This window comes from Polypterus senegalus, chromosome 2 (assembly GCF_016835505.1).
Source record: "Polypterus senegalus isolate Bchr_013 chromosome 2, ASM1683550v1, whole genome shotgun sequence".
Lineage (NCBI taxonomy): Eukaryota > Metazoa > Chordata > Cladistia > Polypteriformes > Polypteridae > Polypterus > Polypterus senegalus.
Window position 1 is genome coordinate 256,228,633 of NC_053155.1, and position 27,243 is coordinate 256,255,875.

Here is a 27,243-nt window from a genome sequence, read left to right on the forward strand (position 1 = left end):
TTAAGCAGGAGGCAGTGTTCTATAGCAGACCTGCAGAAATATCTTGTCCACAGGCATTATTAAAATCTTTCATGGCATGGCACCTATTTTAGAATTTAGCTTTTAGTTCTTTGACTTCAAAAATCCAACTAATTAAGAAAGAATGCATGCTTTCTAGATGTTATTTGAAAGTCTACCTCACCATGTGTCTTTTTCTGTCTTCTTACAAGGCTGTCACAATAGAGATATAACTTTGAAAAGCATCAATGTTCAATGCTATTTTCAGTACCATAGGTAGCAACTGAAGGACAAATAAAACTGAAAATCATTTTAAAAAATAGGTGTATAAAAGATAATTTTTTATACATTACAGATTATTATATTACATGCTATCAAGCACAACTGTGTCTCAATCAAAGCTGTTTTTCTTCTGACCATAGTCATAGTTTTCTCTTTGTAGCATTTGTGGCCTTTAGGGGGTGACAATTACAAAACAACAGTACCCAGTTTAAATTAACTTATTTTTATGAAACAAAGTATCTTCATAGAGGCTTTATCCAAATAAAGACAATTCCAATTCTTTCTTTCCCTCACTCCTTCCAGCAAGCGCTGTCCTCATCCTTACGACTCAGACTCCCCAAGTGAAGTGAGATGGCTCTTTTTATAATTGACAAGAGGGAACTTCCAGTGAAACAACATTGCATGAAACAATATTGCAAGGAGGAAGAACTTTTGGGTCAAGTGGAAGGCCCCCAAAGTAGGGATGCCTGTTCTTGGCAGCTCCTTCTGATGGCACCCTCAGCACCCTGCAGACCGGTCAAAAGGGACTACAACACTCAGACAGCCCAACAGGTATATGCATGGGCACTACAAACAAGAAAGTCTGATATCTAGCGTCTTGAGGGATTATATAACGCAGATGGGTGGTTTCCCTAGGTCCTTCTACTATTTGAGCCTTTTGGCCAGGCAAAGTTCCATCCATTCATCAGAAAGCCAGTCTATCATTGCCATCGATTAAACATTTAAAATAATACTCTCTTTTCTGTGACATATCAGGCCTGCTGGCTTTGAGGGGTTACTATAAAACTTTAAATAATGTCAAAATCTCAAGTAACAGCCAGTCCACTGTGAGTTAAAAAAGCAAAAGAAAAACCATAAAAAATGTTTATATTAACAATGACTATGCCCATCAAATACCAGGTCACACACGCATGTTTGGGAGTCAGCCAAAGGGACCAGAAAATGCCAATTCATCGTCAGGCCAGGGGGGGCGGCGGGTTGCATTAAATCTGTCTCTTTTTTCTCGGCAGACCAGAGACTGTAAATTCTGCCTGTATCCGAGTACGGTCCAACGATGTCACTTCCTGTCCCGACCCCGAGGACGTCACTTCCGGTTCCTCCCCGATGACATCACTTCACTTCACTTGGGACACCTTAAAAACTCACCATCCATACCAAGGCAGTTCAATTTTGGACTCAAACCTGTACACATTGTACTTAAGCCCTTTTGCAGCCAGGGAAAGTATACAGGTGGCTGCCCCAAACCTTTGTTGTGCGTCCAGCCATTTATTTCAAAACTATTATTTGAAACAATAGGTAATTATGGTTCAGGTACAAGCAACAAGCCTTTAAAAGTAATAGAGCCATTCAGTACATTTTTTCTCATCAACTCATTTTGGTGATCATGTGAGCTCCTTGTGTGTGTGTTTATCCGGTCAAACTAAAGTAAGGCTCACATTTGCACAGACATAGTCAAATGCAAATAAAGCGACGCAATCAAAAAACAGTTATATAACTATTTAAATCAACAGTTGTAATGGATTAAACTTCATGCTTAATAATAAAAGTTTTGTTCAGTTGTTGAGGCAAATAAATGATAAGGACATTACTGGATGTTTTATAATTGCTTTAGGTTTGATAAAAGCATTAGAAATGGCTACTGGTCCAATAATACAGATTTTTATGAGAAAAATAGTTGACTGCAGTATATTGTTTAATGTTTCAGTGATATAGAAATGGGAGCTGTCACCAGCCTCTCAAAATTCTATGTACAGCTCTGTGCGACACCCTTATAGATGCTTTATTAAATTAATTGTGTTAGCACCTTTTGTCGGTACTGTCCTGAAGAATATTTCACACATATACGCTTGTTGGTGTCCTTAGGTTTGTGACGCTCATTTGCCCTGAAGCCAAAACATTCCTGCTGAATTTATCAACCACCAATGCTTATGAAGCCTCTGCATCTACCACAGTGGTCAGCAAGCTAGAGTGAGAAAGAAGAGGTGAGGACGTGTCTCTGTGTAGGCAGTGTGGTGTGTGTATATGTACAGTAGCCTATGGGTGTAAATTCTTTGTCAAAAGAAAGAGTAAGCAGGAAAATGCATCTTATATGGACAGAATTGATACTATGGATAATGAGTATTGCAACCTTTTCAAAATTTCAGTCAATATGCATAGAAAAATCATTACTTTAAACAACACTTATTATTATTTGCAATTGGACAGATGACTAGTTGTCATCTCTGCAACTATCTCACCATGTATGTATAAGGAAAACATCAACCAAAGTTCTAAAATCTTTACTTCTTGAAGCATCTGTTTTCCTCTCCTTTAATATTGCATATTATCTACCTTTAATTAATATGGGAATTTCTAAATCAATCTAAATGAATAATTACAGCGAGTATGCATGTCAGGCAATTAGACTCATAGACCACAATGACATTGTTTATAGGTTATTAATTATTGTTTCTATGGCTAGAGGCAGTCTCTAGGTCCCCACACCAAGATAAGAAGTAGGGCGTTTCAATCCAATTAACGTAATCAAAAGTAATATCCATAAACTGTATACAGTGTGCATTTATAATGATTGGTTGAGACTTTATCTGAAGTAAGAATGGTGAAGTTCAAGATAGGAATTAGGCCATAAGATGTTCATAAGATAAGTGCACATTGCAAGTGGCAGAAGATCTTCATCAGCAGAAGAAATTATGACCCACTGCAATACTAATAGCTAAGGAGGTAGTTAGTTCTTGGGCACAATAAAATAAAAGAAATATTGAGCACTCATCACATACATACTGTATGTAGCAACGCTAGTGGTAGATCAGTATTAAAAGTTTGACTACAGTTTGGATACCAGCTTTCAGGGCTCAGCACCGGTACCATAATGATACCAAAGCAAATAATAGATAACTCCCCCTTTCCCAATCTCGTAGCCACTTTGTTCCCCCAGCCTGAAATACATGCCCCTCCCTGCTGTGTAACACTTCACAAATCTTTATGAGCAGTTGTGGGGGCATTCCCCTTGGAATTTAAATCAGGCTAGTAAATGATTAAGCACAAAGTGCATGAAAACTACCATTTACTTCTGGTACTGAAGTTGACAAAATGCTGGCAAATGTGCCTTTTTCAGAACTGGTTTACCATGCACCCTTAAGCAGCACAAAGGCTCAGTAGCATATGCACAGCCTATTGATGATCTATCTAGTGGACAGGTAAACCAGGATTGGCATAACCATTTAATTAGGGGTAAGCAGCCATATATTAAAGAACACCTAGGGCCACTAGGTACAGCTCTAACTCTGAGGATACTAGTTCTCAGGGGCACTCCTGGTCCTAGATGAGGTCCAGGAGCCAATAGAAGGATTTCCTAAAATGCAGTCTTGGATAACAGCAAGATAACCCAGAGCTTGAGAGACTGGTGCAGGTAACAGCTTACCTGGAGGAAGGAAGTGAGGATTTGAATTGAGGAAAACATCTGTAAATTGATCCAGATACCCAGGTTGGGAGGTTTGGGGTGTGTTTGTCATACCCGTGCCTAGGTAAGCCTAGAGGAAATTTAGACTTTGTTGTTTTCCAGTTTGTATTAATTTTCGTTTACAACACTCCTATACCCTTCTTTAACTTGTTTTATTATTGCAAAAGTAACCTTTCTCTTATAAGTCTCAGGCCCCTATAGCCTTATTTGGGCTTCCATTTGCTGTATGTACATACAGTATGTCTATTTTAATACAATTCAAATTATTATTAGAAATAAAAATCAGAAATCCTGCCTTTAAAATTCCTTAGGCAAGGATGCAAAATGACTTAAAACTAATTGATCTGTCTAGAGACACTGTACCCTTTGTTTATAATGGACGACAATGGCGTTTGCAAAACTGCAAATAACACAACAGTCTGAATCTCAAGCTGTCATTACTTATAAATGAGCACTCAATAAACAGTAAACCACACACTTAGGCAAGGAAATTGAGATCACAGTCTGAGGAGACCACAGAGCTTACATATTGCACTGTACATAATTCAGAAACATATTTTAGTAAGCAACAAATTCCTTTACACCCTTACAGAATGCAGCTAGATTTTCTCAAGTAATGAAATAAAGAATGTTTTAAAGTTACAGGCTGAAATTCAATTCAGTAGACACGTGCAGAAGTCACCAGACACCTTCCTGAGGATTACAGCAGAGGCAAAGGCATAGGTGCCTACTTCTCACTACACTCCCTCAACCCCATAAAGCAACTTTCCTTTCTAAGGCCGTTCTTTTCTTAAATCTTTAATATGCTATTTTGCTCACTTTGAAAAGTCATTCAATTATCATTAAGTTGTAAATTCATAATCATTGTTCAGTTTACAATGTAACATTTATGAAAAATGTTACTAATATAGTTCAGCAAAACTGAACAAAGCATGCATAAATTTATTAATTAACATATTGTCTTTAAGTTTGATTTGAATCAACATGTTGCCCTTTGTTTCTTTATGGTTTCGAATATGAAAAAGGCTGCATTCTTTTAGAATACTATTCTAAAAACATGTATCATGAAAAGAAACTTGTCGATAGTAGGTAGTATACCACTATGTTTAAGGAGGTAGACTGTAAATTATGAGGTTACGGTTTCACAGAACTTCTCTACTCATTCTTTGACAAGCAAGTCACTTAATTTGCCTGCTCTCAACACTGCAACAATGTGTATTTATGCAAAATAATAACCGGACATGTATAGTAAATTGCTTTCCCTGACACATAGGGTTATATAAAAAATGAACAGTGAATTAACAAGTTAACATTCAATGAGAAGGATACAATATATTAATTCCTGCTGTGAAATGTTTATGCAGTAAGGTATAAACTGTATAAAGCTATAAACTGTATACTTTGGATTACAGATGTGCATGAAAATTCTAAAACTACTGTTTAAGTGTTAATTTAACACAGAATCAAGGAAATTGTGTTAAGCCAATACACATGAAGACAATCAGGGCTTTCATTACCTTGGTCATTACACAGGAGGTGATTTTAAAAGAGTTATAGGTGGTAAAACCATCATACTGTACACGTCCTCGATGGGGTAAAGACTTTAAACTAGCATTTATAATAGCAGCACATTTGTATACTGGAAATCAAGGCAAACTTTTATGTTTGCAAATACTGGTTGCTAAGTAAATGGTTCTGTTTAAGATAAAAGTTTTGGAAAATTACAAAACAGTGAAAACTTTATTTATGTAAGTGTAATGAAAAGGAGGAGAATGGGAACGACAGCACTCCTGAAGCTTTTAATCCACAAGTAAGAGAGGAAACAGTTCAGATGAAAAAAATGCCTTATACAGTAAATAATATGAATATGGTATGGCTTTAAGAGCACTGATTAATACCAGAAAATGCTACAGATTACATCGGAGGTTCCAGTTCAAGCAACCTCTCTCATTAAATCAAATTGAAACAAATATCTATACATATAAAAGGTAAAGCTCTTACTGACTCCTCACTAATTCTCTCACTTTCCATATAGGTGGGAAGCTGAAATTTCGCATGCTCATTCCTTGCTGTGTACTTACAAAAGTTAGGTATGTTTCATGTCCTTTTGCAACACCCAAGGGGGAGAAATAGGTGTACCCCCTAAACTGTATAGATAGGGGGAAACCCCTCCTCACTATTTTGGTGACTTCCAATATACGTAGTAAGCCCAAACTTCCCATGCTCATCCTTTACACTGTACTTACAAATATTAAGTATGCTTCATTTTTTTGACGTGCCCTGTAACAAACATTTGAAAATAATGTCTTCTTTTTGGTGATTCTCACCATTATGCCGTAACGAACTTTCAGACCTGACCTCTCCTTTTGGCAGTTTCATTCTTTATTTCCATTAACAGACGATTTATTTCATGACAGAGTCGCACAAGGGCTGCCCCCAGTCCCCCTTCCTTTTTCCGCATGTTCGCGCACCAACCACATGGTTGGCTCTCTTGCCTATATACATTAACGACATAACGCACTCATGTGCCTACTCACTCGCTTCCTTACTTTCCTCCACTGTTCATTGTGCGCACTGCTCCCTTCTTCTTTACTCCACCACTTCAAGCCTGTTATTGTTTGTCTTCCTTCACGTCTTCCTGCTGGTGATTTCTGCCTTTTTGTTTACTCCATCGCTTCAAGGCTGACATTGTTGGGTTTCCTTACTTCCTCACGTCTCCCTCCTCGTGACTGCTGCCTTTTCTTTTACTCCACCGCTTCAAGGCTATCATTGTTAGGCTTCCTTACTTGCTCACGTACGTCTTCCTGGTGCTGACTTCTGCTTTTTATTCCCTGTTCTACCGCTTTTTGCCTTCCTTCATACTTTCTTTCTCAACAGGTGCAAGTTTACCCTGAATAACATATCTATTCCGGTGATCACAGTTAATCACAATTTCACTGACCTGTACCCAGTGGTTTCAATGCCCCGAGATTGCACCTGCCTCTTCCATTCTCTGTCTTATTTATTGCATGGCCATATCACTCTCAGCCTTGATATCCGCAGAGACATTGCGTCTTATGTACTGAATTATTGGGACAGGTTCAAGGTGTGGACTGATGACGGTACAGGAGACAATTATACTACACAGGACCACTATAGCAGTGAAATGCTTAAGCTGTCAACCTATGGTTCTGCATGTGAACTGATAGCTGCTGCAGAATTGTTTTGTTGTCTCTTTCAAGTGTATGGAAATGGGGAAATATTTTACACCTTTGGACAACCGGGAATGCCTGTAACATCTTAGATTCACGGGTAGCGATTTGGGTAGTGGACACTTCGATGTTTATGAATGTTTCAACTCTGGCAACGTGGACACAAAGTTATCAATGAAACCTGTTGTATCTTTTCAATGGTTGACAAACGCGGAATGTAACTTGAACACAACACGTCCTCCAAATACGAACCTGATTGAAAGAAATAATGATAATCAAATCCTTGATGACAGCAACACTCATAGCAGTGACAAAACAACACATACACAACATAAAAGATGTCGTGGCAGATTTTCAAATGAACCTAGACGGAAGCAACTTCGTCAGGCTGCAGCTAAATACTCACAAGTTCATACAGACGCCGCTTCTAAATATTCCAAATTGCATCCTCATGTTAACACAGCTTCTGTTCGTAGGTATGACCCGAATAATGGCAAATGGCTCATTAGGAAAAAAAGGATGCCCTCAAACAAAGCAGATTGTGGATTTGCCTATGATCCACACATACATTATGAAAATGACAAAACCGTACAGATCGGTTCAATGGATGTTGTCTGTGAATATTGGAAATCTCACAAGTGGAAAAGTGAGTCTCCTGGTTTGTGCTGCAACGGTGGCAAAGTCTGCCTCAGTACCTTACGTAACCTTCTGCACCTTTTTCATGTGCTTTTAAGTGCTTTTTAGTTAACATAGTGAAAGTGAGCATTTCTTGAACAACATCCGTAAATACAACATCGCATTTCAAATGGTGCTAACCAAATTGTCAAGGGACATTTCATGCCCTCATTTAAAGTACAGGGGCAAGTTTATCACTTGATTGGCAGTCTCTTACCTATGCCTCTCCCATTTCAATTCAAATGCCTCCAATTTCTTGTAAGGGTCTGCTTCGCTATGACAATAAATAAGTTACAGGGCCAGACTCTAAAAAAAGGTTGGCATTGACTTAACACAAGATTACTTCTCACATAGCCAACTGTACTTTGCACGCTCAAGAGTAAGCTCAGTAGACAGCTTGGTTATTTTACAGCCCGAGGGCAGAACTGCAAACACAGTTTACAAAGAGATGCTTATATCCTAAAAATGTGCATTTCTCATACACAACATTTACAATCATGAATTAAACTCTCTACAATCATCAAATTCACTCTCAATACTAAAATAAGCCTACGACAATTACACTGACAATCATGTTACATTATTTTTTAAAATGTTTCCTTTTCTTTTTCATAACTTCTTTAACACACTATTTCTCTACTGCAAAGTGTGGGTATTTTGCTAGTTTGAATATAAGGAATACATTAAAATGAAATTTTCAGATACATGTCCCTCAATAAGTACTTCTGGTGTGAATGTAAAACTTAAAAAAAAAAAAAACCTAGCCCATTCATTTTCAAGTGGCTGGCACTATGACAAAAAGTGTTGGATGGACATCAGACATATACTAAAAGTGTACAAATACACACTCATGGTTTTAAATGATCAAGGAGGGCAGAAGCTTTAAAGCAAAATCAAAGATTGATATACTAGTTTCGAGGTAGGTGATTTTGGTACTCAAACTGAAACTTGAAAATGTGACACATTTTTCAATTATGACTGAAATGCAGTTGAGCTACCTATAAGAAACACACACAAGTTTACGTCATTGATCAGTTGAATGCTGTCCATTAAATTCATGTAGATTTCACTTTCCCAGAGGGTCATACTGGTGAAACAATTGCCCAAGGTCTAAGAGAGGTACTTAAATGATAGAAAATGAATGAGCAGCTGGTATGACAACTGATAAAGGAGCACAAGGTTATCACAGTTTAAATTATGAATTTGAGTCAAGGTGCTATGCTACCCATCAGCTTTGAACATTGTTACAGATGGTGGACACTGTCCTAGAAGAGACTGCTAATGTGAAGTTCATTCAGATCTCGTTTCAGTTCTATAAAATTACAGTTAGACAATTATAAGAATTTCAATGATTTTTCCTGTTATTTCATACTTGTTTGCTTTATTTCAAAACATTATAATTTACTAGCCAAAGCCCGCCGTAGCATACGGCAGTGTAAGAATAGGAACGGAAAACGGTGAGAAAGGAATACAGTATAACAAAGGCCTAGGAAACCACCGTCACAGTATAAAGAAAATAGCAAGGAGCGAAACCAATGCCAATGGTCAAGAGAGTACCTTCCTGTAGCAGGCTACGGAAAACATAGACATATATAGATAGACGCCGCATTCATTGTGTTTCCCAGTCGACACGATAAGTCAGTGCGTCTGCCCTATTGCGAGTGGTAAAAGTGCCATTTAAACTAATACAGGTAGACGTGGAAACCGGGTTTTCTGATGAAAAAACAATAATATTTTAAACAGTATTGTTTACATACAACAGATTTTGGCGAATCGTTTACATGCAATTATTTATATCCATTTATACAATAGATGCGTGCGTATCCCATGGTCTTAGAGTTGGTGGGTGGGGCTCTGTGAGTTGGTGGGCGGGGCTCTCTGTCTTGCGTGCGCTCTCTGCCTTGCTTGCCCTTAGTTATAGTTGGCGAGCGGGCTTTGTCGGGCATGGCTCTCTGTCTTGCTTGCCCTTAGTTAGAGTTGGTGGATGGGGCTCTGTGAGTTGGCAATCGTGGCTCTCTGTCTTGCGTGCGGTGTAAAGTCAACGTGGCTCAGACGTGCATGTGGACTTTTGCACAGACGAAAGTGACTGAGGCTGTGTTTGGTGAGTTGTTGCGTGCCTCGAGAGCGACGCTGGACTCAGGAGGACGGTTACAGTTGGAGTGCATGGCTCTGCCGTGCATATCCCATGACACGGTAGGAGGGTTAGAGTTGGCGGACGGGCTCTGTTGAGCGTATCCCATGGTCTTAGAGTTGGTGGGCGGGGTATTGTTTGCGCTCACTGTCTTGTGTGCCCTTAGTGAATTATATATATAGATAGATGTAAAAAAGAAATATATAAATTGTTACACTTTCATATTATTCAGAAGCTCATAATTTGAAAAAGAAATTGTATGCTGGATTTATAATTTCTCTTTACTATGTTTATTGCTGCACAATAAAACAAATGTATTTAAAATATATCGGCAACTTTTGTCATAACTTCAGTTCATGATACATAAAATATAATAATGCAAAGCAAAAATATTGTGATATTTAGTACTACCATTTCATTTTTATATTATACTGTGATTAACATTTTTACCATACTGTCCAGCCATAATATTAGGCCACTTAGCTTTCAAACTGTAGTAATATCCAAACTACAGACTTTACATTTTAATTTGAAGATGAGGTTATCCGAAAATTCCCAGGATAAACTATCTGACTATCTGAGCCTTGAGTAATATTGCAGCATCCTAAAATTCTAAAATAAGCAGTACCATCAGATTCAGCATTTAAAAGAAGGCTGAAGATTCATTATTTTGCTACAGCTTTCTTTTCATATCACATTTACTAAGTATTTCCTGTTCTCTTTTTCTTTGTAGCGTTACATGGTGGTGTTTGGTACCGTATAAAGTGAATGGATCACAACTATTGAAGCACTCACTGTCTTTGCCACTAGCCTGTACTCTGATGTGTTGCAGAAGCTCCAGCAGTTAAATCCACATTGCCAAACAACTACCCTTGAGGTAAACTAGATATAATAACAGAACAGAAATAATAACTGATTCAGTCTCTCTACAAGTATGATACTGATACTCTGAGACTAAACTAAACCTAAACCATACAGGTAAAGGCTTCATGTAAGAATATTTCAAAAAAAGTCAACACAATTTTTAAGAGAGCTTGATTTTTACTGGAAACACTAATTGTGCAACTCTCTTTAGCTCCACTGTTGAACTCCATTGTGTAGCATTTCACACTCCAGCTTTACGAGACATAAGATGTATGTTGGAATGCCCAAAAATATTTCACTCAGTAAAATATTTTTTTCAGGAGTGAACTCCAAGAACACAACTTATTTATATTTATAAGATATACAGAATACTTCTTTAACTGCCATCTTTATCCGATAAAACCATTTTGCATTTTAAAAATTAAAGTCTTCATTCAGTGAGGGCACAATAGAATGAACTTTCAGTTTTCCAGATAACAACGCTTTACAATATACTTGTGTGTATATATACTGAATATATAAAAATGTATACTCAGCAAAAAAAGAAACGCCCTCTGACTTTCAACTGTTTTTACTTTCAGTAAACTTAATGTGTAAATATTTGTATGAACAGTAAAAGAGTCAACACCATAAGACATAAACTAAAAATGTTTCACAATGTGTCCCTGAATGAAGGGAGGCTCAAAATCAAAAGTACCAGTCAGTATCTGGTGTGGCCACCAGCTGCTTAAAGTACTGTAGTGCATCTCCTCCTCATGGACTGGACCAGATTTGTCAGTTCTTGCTGTGAGATGTTACCCCACTCTTCCACCAAGGCACTTGCAAGTTCCTGGACATTTCTGGGGGGAATGGCCCTAGCCCTCACCCTGCGATCCAACAAGTCCCAGACGTGCTCAATGGGATTGAGATCCGGGCTCTTCCACTGCGAGGATGATCAGCTGTCCTTCCTGTCTCCCTATAGCGCTGTCTTAGGCGTCTCACAGTGCGGACATGGCAATTTATTGCCCTAGCCACATCAGCAGTCCTCATGCCTCCCTGCAGCATGCCTAATGCACGTTCACGCAGATGAGCAGGGACCCTGGGCATCTTTCTTTGGATGTTTTTCACAGTCGGTAGACAAGTCTCTTTAGTGTCCTGCATTTTTAGAACTGTGACCTTAAATGCCTACTTTCTGTAAGCTGTTAAGGTCTTAACGACCATTCCACAGGTGCATGCTAATTAATTGATTATGGTTAATTGAACATGCATGGAAAACATTGTTTAAACCCTTTACAATGAAGATCTGTAAAGTTATTTAGATTTTTAAAACATTATTGTTGAAATACACAGTCCTGAAAAAGGGACGTTTCTTTTTTTGCTGAGTATATATACACACATACTGTACATATATACATGTCAAAGTGTTTAGAAATATTGTGCTAAATATTTTGCAATGATCTTGTTTATTAAAACAATATAAATACTATAATCTTGCCACTTGGGGGAGCAGCACACTAGTACACAAGTAATTTCCAACTTCAGGGATTATTATTTGTTTGCACATTTTAGTTAAAATTCTGTCTAGTGTTCCATTGTAATTCCCACAACATCTAAGTGTACAGTAGTACGAAGACAGGATTCCAGATGCTTAGTCACTTTAAAGTAATAAAACAAAGATATGTCTAACAAATATAAACATGCATTGCTGGTGTCCTTTGGTAAATGCAACTATGCATCTTTCTTCACCAATATATATTCATGTTGTACAATTTCCTAGAATCTTGGAAGAAGAAAAATGGCACAGATAAGAGACACACACATAGAGAGACAGACAGTGAACAATACTGGATAGGAGAGAATAGAGATAAACATACAGGAAAAGGTACAATATTAGACAGATAGACAGACAGATATACAGACAGGCATATAGAGATACTCACAAAACTATCTGATAGAGATCTTCTGATCTTCCTTTACGTAACTTTAACATCCATGCTCCTGGGTTGGCTTTCAGCTGAAAGTAACCCTGTTATAAAGATAATATAATCAAAAACAATACACATTTCTATTTTTGTAATATTAACAAACGTTCAATAACATTAACAGTCCGTTTTACTTCTGATTGCCAATGCTTGACCTAATGGATCATAAATTATTAATAGAATTTCTTTTAATGCATGTGAGTAGCCAGTAAATTAAACAGATATTTTAATTAACTGATAAAAATGTATTGTATTCCTTCTTACAGAAACTGCACAAAGCAATCAACATTTGTTTTCTTCCATATCAGACAGTACAGTTTAGGTCAGAGGTGTGCTGTTGCATATGTTGGTAGCATAAGGCTTTAATAAAGCTAGCACTTTTACATTACCCAGCAAATAAAGAGAAATACATTCAGTGTGGAATCTGCAATAAACTTCAAAATGAAAACATACTGTTTTATTTATTTTAGGAACTTTATTGATTCTCGGCCTCCATGTAATTCAAGCCATATATTGCAAGCTTAACTATTCTTGCAAGGTATCATTATTTTCTTTTAAAATAAGCATTTGTCTGTTAACAAAAACGGTTCCATCCCGAGCTATTACAGAACAGAGCCTACTGCATGAAAACCAATTGTATAATGTTCACAGAAACATTGAAATCTAAATTCAGGAATCAATAGGATTAGATATAGTGGAATATTTTAGATATTGGGAAAAAGCCACTGAATACAGCTGATATAGTGGTAGTAGAAAGCATACAAATTCCAAAGAGAAACAGCAGTGTGGCACTAATGCAGACCTTCATTTCAATCAAAGTAAAACAAGTGCTTGGGAAAATTATACTTTCTGAGCAAACTAACTTCCAAGTTAACAACATACTCATTTCAGATGGAGGAATAGCTGTTTCATATATTTTTTTAATCTGGTAACCTTGGTGACAACTGATTTACTGACCTGCAATTTCTAATATTTTCTGCTCAAGCCTTTGAGCAGCTGCATGCAAAGAATAATAATAATAATAATCTAATTTTCTAATTTTTCTAATTTTCTAATACTTCTAAAGACTCTACTGAAATACATCAAAGGGGCATTTTTTTATTGATAATACACTTCCCCTAAAATTAATATTAATAAAGCCTTATGCAGGACTGTCAAAGACATTACTTACAGCACACATGCATTATCTTTTTAGTCTGGGACAACTAGCAATACCTGGAAAATCATTTTGATGGCCTGAGATACTTTCAATAAATGTGAGGACAATGATTTGCACACGCAAAATAGATAATGAAAAGAGGAATCCAGGAAAGGCAGTAGCAATCACCATGGAAAATCAGGATTTATGACTTCTTTTGAAATGACAACAAAATATAAAAGTAACTACTAAACAAAGATTTGCTTCTGATGTTTACATATATTGGCTGAAATGAATCCTTCTGTTTAAGAGCTTCTCACATCCATAACTGTCAATTCTTTAATGCTATGCTGCAGAACTCTTGGCATGACGAGTTTAGAATACTATTGTTTTCAATAGTTCAGTAAGGCTTTAGAGGAACTGTGATGTTGGCAGAAACCCTGTGTCCTACTTTTGCTCACAAGATATATTGATGTAAATCACCTTGCACTCAAATGCTGATGCATCATTTTTAACATTTAAAAGCTGTTTGGTGTTATTATTAAACTATTGTTAATGCTTAAGCTTTTTTAAACTATGATTCTGAAATTAAGTTTTATTACTGTATGTACATTCAATATTTATTATAAATCTGTATTCCAATTTGCTTGAAAATGCACTTCAAATATATACTATATAAAGCTAGTCCACAATGCAAAAATGCAATAGGTGAAAATCCACAAAGTAGAAACCATATGTTTGTATGGTTATTTTTATATATTTTAAGCCCTTATAAACTCTCCCACACTGTTAGCATTATTAGAGTCCTCTAGACATGAAATAACACCCTTTAGTCAAAAGTTTAAACTGTGCTCCATGACAAGACAGAGATGGCAGTTCTTTCTCACAATTAAAAGAATGCAAACATATCTTCTCTTCAAAGGAGTACCATCAGGAGCAGAGAATGTCAGAGAGAGAGAGGGACAGAAAAGCAAACAATCAAAAAATCAATACGTGCTGTTGGGTTTTTAAGTATGCGCACCGCGATAAAGCAGCCGCAAAGAAAGGAGCAATGTGAAGGTAGTCTTTCAGCATTTTTTAGAGTATCGTCCGTATCTTCTAGGCAAACAGCCTCTGTGCAAACAGCCCCTCTGCTCACACCCCCTCCGTCAGGCGCAGAGCATGTCAGAGAGAGTGAGAGAGACTGAGAAAAGCAAACAATCAAGCACCGCTCGGGAAGCACATCGTATATCATTGAGGAGTTTTATTTAATATGTAATACATGCTCTGATTGGGTAGCTTCTAAGCCATCCGCCAATAGTGTCCCTTGTATGAAATCACCTGGGCAAACAAACTGAGGAAGGATATACCATACAATAAAAGACCCATTGTCCGCATAAACCCGGAACCAGCGAAAAATCCGTGATATATATTTAGATATGCTTACATTTAAAATCCGTGATGGAGGGAAACCGCGAAAGTCGAAGCGCGATATAGCGAGGGATCACTGTATTAAGTAGGAGTTTCTATTTTAGCCCTTTTTGATTTTTCAATTTTTGAGCAAAGCCTGCAGAGGCTACCGTTATCCGACATTCCTCGATATCTTAAGCTGACAAATGAATCTAAACAACTGAATTTGGAGGATCTAGTAACAAAAATAGCAAAATTCTTCTTTGATGCCCTTATGGAAAAAGACAAAGAAAACTCTCAGTCAAGAAACCACCAAAAGAGTGGAGAGATGATGCAGTCCTCAATAAATTTTGTGAGATGTCAGCATGCATGATGACAGTGAACAACATAGCTGAAATAGTACATTGAAAAGTACAATGACATTCTGACAAAGGACGAGGAACTGAAACAGGTCATAAAGCATTGCAAGAATCTTCCAACTTCCAACCTACAAGTGTGGAACAGTTGTCTAAGGTTCACTTCAGATGACATAAAAACTACCACATGGAGTGACCTCTAATTGTTGTTCATTTTCTTATGGAGATCAAACCTTTGACGCTGTGCCATGGCGGCTGATTCGCTTATTTTGGCAGGATGAAGATTATAGTATTACATTCTTTAAAGTCTGAATTGCAATTGCCTCAGGCACTGACATCCAAGGTTTGATAACTGTAAAGGGATTCAAAACTGCGTACACCTGACAAGCCCCAATAAGGGCGAAACAAGTGTTGTGTACTCTTTGTATTATTTGACAGATACTGCATCACATATCTATGAGCGGCTTCTCTCACAACTGAGAGGACGCGGCAGATGTTTGCCAACTGGCCAACCAACCAAGTGTTACCTAGTACGTAACCACGTAATAATCAGATAGCAATTTAGACTTAAAAGAATATAAATATATATATATATATATATATATTAATGACCAACTAACTTCCCTAATGGGAGCTTTTTCTCACCTACTCTCACTTTTTCTGTTTCGATTACATTAAATTCTTTCTTAAATCAGTTATTTCCCTCACTGTTTATGCCATATTTCCAAGCCACACTGTGTGAGGCCATATTGTTTCTGGAGTTGATTTTAGTTTCTGGAGTTGTTTTTTAGTTTCTGGTGCAAACAACAGTACTGCATACAGTAATACTTTCTATTATTAACAATAACTATGCACAGTATTACTAGCACATGATTTCTAATCTTACAGAAGTTCCTGACAAATAGTATGGAAATAGGGGTAATGAAAACCAGCTATAATAATGTGTGAATTTCTATTAAACATAATAAAGTTACATATTTTAATACTTGCTTGGTCATCATGGCATGGCATGAGTCTTGTGATGTGTTGCATGTTGGTTAAACATGCAAGTAAGAATTTCAAAGTATTCTATACATGTGACAATGGTGGTACTACTACTACTACTATTACATGCAATAGGTTTAAAGGTAAAAAGTTTAAAGGTAATAAGGTTTAATAATATATCATTTGTAATTACTTTTTATCATTCTGTCTTTCCATTCTCTCATCAGGGCAATGCCAGCTAACTCAGTTAGTTTCATATAAATCAAAACCTTTTCCAAAAATATTTATAAACAAACCAATAAGTAAATGCTAACAGCTTACCAGATTTGCCATTACAATGGTATCTTGAATAAGTAGGTTACTTTTCAGACCGAGGGTAAACTGTAGCCCTCGGGGAGGCTGCCCATTTGTTGCATCAAAGCAGTGTCCTTCAAGCAACAGATGCCCTAGTTCATACTCTGCTCTCACAAGACCATCTATCTGTAAAACATTTTGTAGAATTGATTAATAAAACATACTGCATTTAAAAATGATCAAAAAGAGGTATTAACTCATTTATTCATTCATTTTTCTTCAAAAGGTAGATAGATCACACTCATTCATATCAGTTGGGAAATGTTCCAGGCAGTAAAGGACTGGGTGCAGTGCTAAGGTATGAATATGACGGCAGTCGACAGCAAACCTTACTGCTACAGACATAAATAATTTGGTAACGCTTTAGATACAAAAATAGATCTTTTACTTGTTTACTCTTATGTAACAAGACCTTAATAAAGGCTTATTATGGTTTTCATAACACTTATAAAACTTCAGTAGGTAGGTTGTTAATCTCTGTACAATGTAGCATATTGACATGATAGTAAAATTACTTGTTAAGATGAAAGATTTACAGTTTTTATACTAAACATTGTCACACACATGCACATGGGAGGCAGCTAAAGGGCTTGAGTAAGGGCAGTTCCGAGTCATACCGGGATGTGGCAGAATGCACTGACTCTTTTTCTCCCTTTCCTGTAGACCATTCACGGGAGATTCCACCTGACCCTCTTGACGCCACTTCCAGGACCGAGCCTATGGAAGGAGACCTTGCCAGCTCCGGCCCCTTTGATGTCGCGTCCAGGCTCAAACCAATGGCTGAGGACCTTCATGAGCCTAACCCCTTTGATCTTACTTCCTGTCTTCCCCTTTAAAAGCCTCCACATTTTCTCTATTCCCTCAGTTCTGTTTTGGACTCGTTTTTTTGCACAGCAGTGCTATCATTTCAAATACAATTTGCAGTCAGGAAACCAAATAAACGGGTGGCTGCCCCAAACCTTGCTATGACTCTTTGTGGCTTTTGTGACAACATGTAATATCAACAAAAGCATCTCTCAGTTAAGCCGCCTCAGACCACTCCAAAGTGAGTTTTTGTTAGAAGGTCATATTGCAGGGATGAATAAACACTCATTCTTTGTAAGAGTTATGAAGGTCCAAAGAAGTGTTAAAGTCTTGTTACATAGTAATAAATGAATACTTAAACTAAAGTGTTACCAATAATTATATAAAAGCTTTAACCTACACTAAATACAGGTAGGATGGCAAGCAGCTTATCTACAGAATTGAAAACCTTACCTCTTTTAAGTGAATGTTATCAAGGTCATATGAGCTTCGAACTGCTTCAACTAACCAGTTTTCAGGGGTAATCATATTCAGAGTCAATAAGGGAGCTTCCGGCAGTCCAATAAAATGTGCCACAGGCCCTGCTGAAATGCCTTTGTTAGCATGGAATATAATATCAGGTTCCAAAACTAAACGGTAAAAGCTGAAAAATAAAGCATTTGAAAAAATCTGTTATTACAAAAATAATAATAAGCTTAACACTACCATTTTGATCGCATTGTGTCCCACAAATTATCCAATTAATATGCAGGTGATATCAATCAGTACAATTAAAGCAATTTATTTCACATTGGTTTAAGAAATGAAAATTGTCAGCAACTAATATAAATAAAAAAATATTTAAAAAAACGAAGCAGCATTTAACTCTACAATCAATTCTTTTGATATGACTAGGGGCTCATCTTTAAGAATGCTTTTTATTACCTGCAGTGGTGACATACATTTTTTAGGGGTGATGTAAAAGCCAATGTCTCAAATGATCCATTATTGGTCCAGGAAATTTGATATGTGCAGAAATGCATCCTCTCCTCCCCTTTGTGAAACTTAATCAAAATTTGAAAAGCAATATATACTAGTATAAAAACCCTTGTTAACATAATTACTTTAAAAGCTTTTGCTTTGCAGAAATAATTATTTCAGTGACAAGGGAGACTGATTTAGCACGATTGCTGTCACCTCAGGACATGTAATGTGCAACAGAAAAATAAGCCCAATTGCTCCCGCTTTTGCAGATAAACACCATATCAAGTTTAATGCTCTATTGGAAATGGATGAATGCACTCTTTGTGCAGTGAAAAATGTGCCCTCACAAAAGAATCAATAGACATTGAAATAAACATTGCTATAAACTAAGCAATTCACCTGGACTTCAAACTTTTGTCCAAAGCTCTTTGTGCATATACAAAATAGACATATTTCATGTAACAGTCAACCTACAATACCAGCCAAGTCTATAAAACAAATGAATTACCATTTAATACTATTTGTTTGTTTTACCATTAATGTACAAATGTAGCTCGGCAATTAAAAAGAGCACTGTTGAAGCTTTCACAGGATTAGTAGCACTATCTAAATGATGGTAGGACTCAGTTTACTCTGCTAGTAACTTAATGTCCATCCATTCATTTCAATAAACCCTTTTATGAACAATGCCTCATTACCGCATGCATGCCATTTTAAAAGTTAAGATTTCCTTTAAAAAATGTAAATACAAAATGTAACTCTAGTATATCTGGATGTACTGGTGTGTTTTTATTTTTTCCCATATTAAACAATAATCCATTTTGACATTGTTCATTACCCCTATTACAATAAAATGTGATAATTAATATATTTTAATTTTAACCATTTTATTCTTTATTCTAAAGTAAATGTGGGGAAACATGTTCATGAAGTGTCTTGGTAAAGCATTTTCTTTTTCATTACACTAGGTTAAAAACAAAATTAACTAAAACATTTAAATGATATTGTCATGAATTAAGGACAGTGACAGTGTAAATTTTTAAGGAAAAAAAACAAAACATTATGATTAAACTAAGGGGATAGGGCACAGGGGTGCCGTAACATGGTGGAGCACATCATGCATTTATGTGCAGACGTACATTACCTGGATAATTGTCAGACAAGTAAAAAGTACAGTCTGAGCAGAACAGGGAGAATGATAGCAGAATGTTTGGAGTGAAGAGCTGAACAAGAGACAGCAAGAACTACATCAAGTATGCACTGTGGACAAAAGGAGACAGTTTATTCGGGCCCCTGTTGGGGAGAGTAACTAATGGTGCTGAAAGGGCCGTTCCCACTGAAATGTGGTGTAAGACGGGGATTAGATTTACCTTCCCATGTATCTAGGCAGCATGATATAGCATATGGGAAGACAGAGGGCTGGTAAGGTGCATCACGGCCAAAGCCAAAAGCGGCAGAGTGGATGCGAATCAGGTGCCGTCAGCTGGGAAGGCCCATTTGAGTGAGCTGGGGAGACAAAGAGAGAACCATGATAGACTTACAGAGGAGCTTGATATTTCTCAGTGGAATTCAAAAGTATTTATTTTTAATTTTTTTTTATCTCTATAAGAGCTCTGTTTTTAAGGGGATTATTTATAGGCATTATTTATTATCTGCATTTTATTACTTGGACTTGGTTTTAATAAACATGTACTTTGCACTGACTTTGCATAATATAAATTGGTTATTGCCTGTTACTCGCTGCTGTGCCCATCTGGTTATAAATTTCTAAGGGGTCATGTGGACGGTTTAAAGATGGGTATGTGCCCCAGACGTTGACTCCCAACAGATATATTTATTACTACAACCAAGACCAACTGGTGATAAATTGCTGGCAATTTTAAATCAAGCATATAATGATATTTGATGAGAACAGTGGCACAGTGGTTAGCAGTGTTGCCTCACAACTTCAGGAGACAAGATTATAGAATTATACCAGATCATTATCTGTTCTACACTGAATTTATCCTAGGTCCCTTGGTCTTTTTCTTGCACCAAAAAGATGTGCTTACTGGAATTCTTGTTAATTTCAAATTGGCCCACTGTTGTGTACATGTGACGTACTGTCAATAGTAAAACAGAATTAAACTGGTGTGAAAGTGGATAGATGAATAGGTGGACTGATAAATGGAACAAGGCTAATTCAAAATTGAAATTAATTGCATGTGTTTACATCTAAAAATGTATACAATTGCATGTTTTACAGAACAGGGAGTTATGTTTTTCTTGAAGCAGAGAGCGGATCAGCGAGCGGAAGCAGAGAGCGGATCAGCGAGCGGAAGCAGCGAGCGGACAGAGAGCGGCGGCGTCTCCCACAGGCACGTAGCCCTTCGAAAGCACCCGAGCAAGTTCACCTGAGGTAAAGCCGGCAGCTGACCAGTAGAAATAACCGGCAGTGAGAAATTAAAGTCGATCGCTCAGCGGGTGGTGGAAACTTAAAGCGACGGTGATTCAGCTCAACACGGAAAGCGCAGAAGCACCTATAAAAACGGCAAAGATGACTTCAACACTTAACGTAAGTTCTATCTGCTCTCTGCCCATCGAGGGCAAGTTTATATGTTGTGTGTCCTGCAGTATGTACAGCTCAGGTTTTCCGGCCGACAGTGCAGATAGCTTCACCTGCCAAAAATGTTTAGTTAATTTAGAGTTGGTCGGGAAAATACGCGAATTGGAGGACCGCGTTAGGAATCTGATAGCGATTAGGCAAACCGAAAATTGGATCGACTCGGTTTGTTTAGACAATTCGGCTACATCTGATTCGGCTTCAGTCTCTCCAGGTCCCACTGTAGTCAGTGCGAGGCGAAATCAGCAGCACCAATTCAGCCACAGGGCGAGTGGGTAACAGTAAGACGGGGGTCTAAGAATCCAAAATTTAGTCCCCCAGCACCCAGGTCACCAATTCGGACCCAGAACAGGTTCTCAGCTCTCGCAGCGCCTGTGGAAACTGAGAATAATAAAGTGCTCATAATTGGCGATTCCATAGTGCGGAATGTTAGAATTCCAAACTATGTTAAACCAGCAGTTAATGTTAAGTGCCTTGCAGGGGCCAAGATTTCTGGCATAAAGGCCGCATTGGACCGTGTTGCCGACGATGAAGTATCTACCTTATTGCTGCATGTCGGCACTAATGATATTTATTTACAGCAATCTGAGGTATTAAAGCGGAACTTCATCTCTATGCACCAAAGCTAAAACAAAATGTCGGAATTTAATTGTATCTGGTCCCTTACCAAGATTGTATAGAGGGGATGTGATTTATAGCAGATTGCATTCCTTTCACTGCTGGCTAGAAACCTGGTGTGCAAATAAAAGCATAGCATTTGTGAACAATTGGGATGATTTTTGGGAAAGGCCTGGATTTTTCAGAAGAGATGGTCTTCATCCTAACTGGAGGGATCTTATGTATTATCCCAAAATATGGCAGCAAAACTGCCTGGTTGACTGATTAGAGCACCATCCAGGCCGCAGTCATGTGATCTTAAATCACAGGCTGTTGTTTATCCCACCTGTTATTTTCCTGAAGCTGTTACCCATAATCCCTGTTGTGGGGCATCCAGTAAATTTAGTCTTGAAACAAACCATAAATTAATTGATAACCAAAAATAAGGTGTATAATTAGACCAAGGGATAAAACCAGACACTCCACCAGGGGCATCTGTAATAGAAATTTAAATTCAAATTAAAACAAAAAATATATCAGCAGTTCAGAAAGAACCATGCAGTTTTAAATGCTGTTTATTGAACATTCGCTCTCTTGGCACTAAAGCTGTTTTGGTAAATGATATATATTAAGTACAAAATCTGATCTGTGTCTTCTTACTGAAACCTGGCTTAGTAAATGTGACACTGTTCCCTAGCTGAGGCGTCACCAGATGGATACTCGTTCCTTCATAAGTCTAGAGATTCTGGTCGAGGAGGAGGCCTTGGAATAATTCATTGTAACAAAATGCAAATCACTCCTAAAAATTTAGGCAACTTTACATCCTTTGAGGCATTCATTTTAAATATTAAAACAGATTCCAACACAATTATAGTGCTAGTCTACAGACCACCAGGGCCATATTCATTGTTCATGACTGAATTTAGCAACCTTCTGTCTGATTTGGCTATAAATTATGATCACGTAGTTCTGATGGGGATTTTAATGTACACATTGATGTGGAAACTGACACTTTTAGCAAATGTTTTACTTATTTGTTAAATTCAGTAGGATTTTGTCAGATTGTCAAAGGTCCAACTCATAATCATAACCATACATTAGATTTAATTATAACTTACAAAGTTGAAATTCAAAATTTAAATATTACTCCATTAAATGTAGTTATTTCCGATCACTTCTTAATTACGTTTGATTTAGTTCTGCCCATGCCAGCGCACTCACAGATTAAAACAAAGACAGTGCGACATCTAGATTGTAATTCTGCTTCAAAATTTATAGATACCTTGAGTAAGTCGAGTGTAATTGTGGAAAACCATTTAGATCAGTTAACATCAAATGTAAACGTGGAAAACAATTTAGATCAGCTAATATCACATTATAATGTGACCTTGAGAGATGCTCTGGACACAGTGGCTCCCCTAAAAACAAAAGTGATCAAAGCACATAGAAACTCTCCCTGGTTTAATGAAAATACTCGAGCTCTTAAATTAGAGTGTCGAAAACTGGAGCAGATGGAGAACAACAAAGCTACATGTCTTTCAAATTGCATGGACAGAGAGTGTATATAAATATAAAAAGGCCCTCTTTAAAGCTCGCTCAGAATACTATTCTACATTAATAGATAGCAATAATAAAAATCCTAGGGTACTTTTAGAGCAGTGGCTAAATTAACAAATGGGAATTCAGATCAACAGTGCAAAATACCAACAGATATTAGCAGTACAGACTTTATGAACTTCTTCAATGAGAAAATTAAAAATATAAGATCCCAGATCTCAGCATCACAGTACAAACCAAATACTAGCTTAGCAGACCCTGCCGCACATTGCATTCAGCACTTTAATAATTTTAATCCTGTAACTCACCAGGAAGTCTTAACTTTAATTACTAAAATGAAGCCCACTACTTGTTCCCTAGATCCAGTGCCAACAAAACTAGTAAAAGTGCAATGGATGTTCTTGCAGCCTATTCTAACCATTATCAATAGTTCATTACTACATGGCACAGTACCTGATGCACTAAAAGTGTCAGTCATTAAACCTTTACTTAAAAAGTCAGACCTAGACCCACACATACTAAATAACTATAGGCCTATTTCAAATTTACCATTTCTCTCTAAAATACTAGAGAAAGTAGTCGCCAGTCAGCTTCAGTCACACCTTACGCATTACAATTTATTTGAGAAATTCCAGTCTGGCTTTCGCACTGGTCATAGTACAGAAACGGCACTAACACGGGTTGTAAATGACATTCTGATATCCTCTGATGAAGGAAATTCCACTGTAATTATGTTGTTGGACTTAAGTGCAGCATTTGACACCATTGACCATTCTATTTTACTGCACAGGCTAGAAAACGATGTTGGGCTTACAGGCCCGTGCTCGCTTGGTTCAGTTCTTATTTATCAAATCGATTCCAGTATGTACAGAAATGTGCAGACAGTACTCCACCATTATACACAGAAGTTCAATATGGTGACTCGCAGGGCTCAGTACTGGGACCTTTACTGTTTTCACTTTACATGCTTCCACTGGGATCTCTCATTAGGAAACATAATGTTAATTTTCACTGTATGCAGATAACACCCAGTTATACCTTTCATTTAAATCAAATGAAGTTTCTCCGATGTTGTCTTTAATTAGTTGTGTTAGTGAATTAAAGGAATGGATGAATGAGAACTACTTGTCTTTAAATACAGATAAAACAGAGATGTTAATTGTTGGAGGGAATGACGCTGATCACAGCAATATTTTGTCGTCATTTAACTCAGTTGGAATCCCAATTAATTTTACTGAATCAGCCCGCAATCTAGGAGTTATCTTTGACTCTAGCATGTCATTTAAAGCATATTACAAAGTCGTCCAAAACATGTTTTTCCATCTTAAAAATATTAGGAAATTAAGGCGCTTTCTAAATAAACAGGATTGTGAGAAATTAATTCATGCATTTATCTCTAGTAGGATTGACTACTGCAATGCGGTGTTCACTGGCTGTTCAAACTGTTCTCTATACAGCCTCCAGTTAATCCAAAATGCGCTGCAAGAATTATTACAAGAACAAGAAAATATGAACACATAACCCCAGTTCTTAAATCTTTACACTGGCTCCCAGTTAAGTTTAGGGCAGATTTCAAAATCCTCCTTTTAACATATAAAGCATTAAATGGCCAAGGTCCGCTTACTTGTCTGAACTTATCATGACTTACAAACCTGAGCACATTAAGATCTCAAGATGCCGGTCTGCTTAGGATTCCAAGGATTAATAAAATAACAGTGGGAGGTCGAGCTTTTAGTTACAGGGCCCCTAAACTGTGGAATGGTCTTCCTGCTTCCATAAGAGATGCCCCCTCGGTCTCAGCCTTTAAATCCCGGCTGAAGACTCACTACTTCAGTTTAGCATATCCTGACTAGAGCTGCTGATTAACTGTACATACTGCATCTCTGTTGTTAGTCATTAGCACTATAACATAAGTAACATGATAATTATATTTGAATACTAACCCTCACCTATTCTGTTTCTTTTCTCGGTACCCAAATGTGGCCATTGGTGCCACGGCCCACCTGCCAAGTTGTTTGCCTGCCTATGGTAAAGTCATCCCTGATGGAGGATCACAGGAATCATGGGAAAGAGGGTCCTTTCATCGAGCAACGTTTCAGCCGTGGCATGGCCAAATGGGGAGGCAGCTTGATGGATGAGGTCTCCAGGACTCTAAAAATATCCAAACCTAATTATGTCATATCATCTACTGTTAAACCGTAATTCTAAAATTTTTATTATTATGCTGTCTTAAGGAATTGTTCTGTTCTGTATATTGTATTGTATTGACCCCCTACTTTTGACACCCACTGCACGCCCAACCTACCTGGAAAGGGGTCTCTCTTTGAACTGCCTTTCCCGAGGTTTCTTCCATTTTTCCCTACAAGGTTTTATTGGGAGTTTTTCCTTGTCTTCTCAGAGAGTCAAGGCTGGGGGGCTGTCAAAAGGCAGGGCCTGTTAAAGCCCATTGCGGCACTTCCTGTGTGATTTTGGGCTATACAAAAATAAACTGTATTGTATTGTATTATTGTACTGTATGTTTCTCTTCCAGCAAGTACATTAAATCTTGCTATGCACGAATTCTGTTCTTGCAGATTTTCTTATCCATTATTATAAAAGTGAAACTCATTTCACAATACATGTATTCTAATCACATGTATTCACAGGCTGCAGGACAGAGCTTGGGCAAACATTAGGGGGTTGTATTCATGGCCACATGTCAATGAAAACAAATTCTGAGAGGCGTATCATACAAAAGTGACTTATGACATTGAGCAATAACCAGTCTGTAATGCCCTTAGATGTCTCGGCCTGCGCGTGTGCAACACTGAATAATTTTAACATCATGGGCGTCTGCACACTGGGGTTAAGCATGCACCCTCCCCTTGAATTCAGGTAATACTTTTGTTCCTTTAAATTTGTCTTTGCGTTAACGGATTTCAAATGGAATTACCATGGAAAAATCATTAATTATATTGCGCTTTTAACTTTTACTGTACATTGTGGTCTATAACTACTTAACTGTACACCAATCCTTTAATATTTGTTATCACTCTCTCCAAAAATTGCTCTGTTATATTTGAATAAAAAGCTTGTAGCCACAGAAGTGTAAGGCGAGTTCAAGCACAGGTAAAATGCGCGCCGAAAGAAATCTCTTAGTCCAAAAGTTCGTTTTAAAATATTTAGTGAAAATTCAAAGCAAATAATCCACACAAGAATAAAGAAAATAGTTGTTACACACGTAGAATAAAAGGCAAAAAATGAGAAAAAATGTATCTTCTCTAAACTTAGCTTTTCTTTTAAAACTTTAGTTATTTCTATACTTAAAGATTCTTTACTTCTTCTGTAAACTTTAAACATACACTGCAGCACATACAATTAAGTGCTTTGTCTTTTAAGTTACTTGGCACACAAAACATGCACGCAAGGCAAGGTTTAAAACCATGTGCCCTCCACGCCTTAGACATGGCAAGGCTGATCACTAACTGAGAATAATGTTTAGTCTGAGAGGCTAGAAATAATTAGAATAAACCAATTCAATTCAACTTACGGTGGTTATAGGAACCTCCCATTTAAAATGCACTAAAAACATTTATATAACTTAAGTAACTAGCAAATGGCTCTTACAAAGCTCACGATCCAAATCAAAAGCCTCAAATTCCCCAAAAACAAAAAAATGTAAAAAAGTGTAAAAAGTGAGCATGTGCCAGTAAAAATTTTAAATTGCTTGCACTTCCAGAAAAAACGAAGAAGAACATGACACAGGTAGTCTGGCCATAGGGCTACATTTTGGTGCTACTTAATAGTGTTGTGTTTTGATTTTTCATTATTATTTTTGCTTCATTATTAAATAAAACAAGTTTAGAAAAAAAGTGGACAAGAAAAGTAAGTACATCTCCAATATCCCCTCCTGATGCCTCACAAACACAGTTCAGTTATTCAGTCGCTAGGTAAGCGTT

General features: G+C 37.3%; 1 protein-coding gene across 2 annotated transcripts in view; it reads right to left on the reverse strand.

Annotated features, from left to right (window-relative positions):
• The window catches only part of uggt2 (UDP-glucose glycoprotein glucosyltransferase 2), a 652,370-nt gene that overhangs the window by 106,980 nt on the left and 518,147 nt on the right, over nucleotides 1–27,243 (reverse strand). For both annotated transcript variants that reach the window (XM_039745402.1, XM_039745404.1), the window contains 3 exons: nucleotides 18,040–18,229; nucleotides 16,750–16,908; nucleotides 12,520–12,605 (listed from right to left, as the gene is read on the reverse strand). In XM_039745402.1, coding sequence (XP_039601336.1) covers nucleotides 12,520–12,605; nucleotides 16,750–16,908; nucleotides 18,040–18,229 — 435 coding nt within the window. The remainder of the gene's footprint in view (nucleotides 1–12,519; nucleotides 12,606–16,749; nucleotides 16,909–18,039; nucleotides 18,230–27,243) is intronic.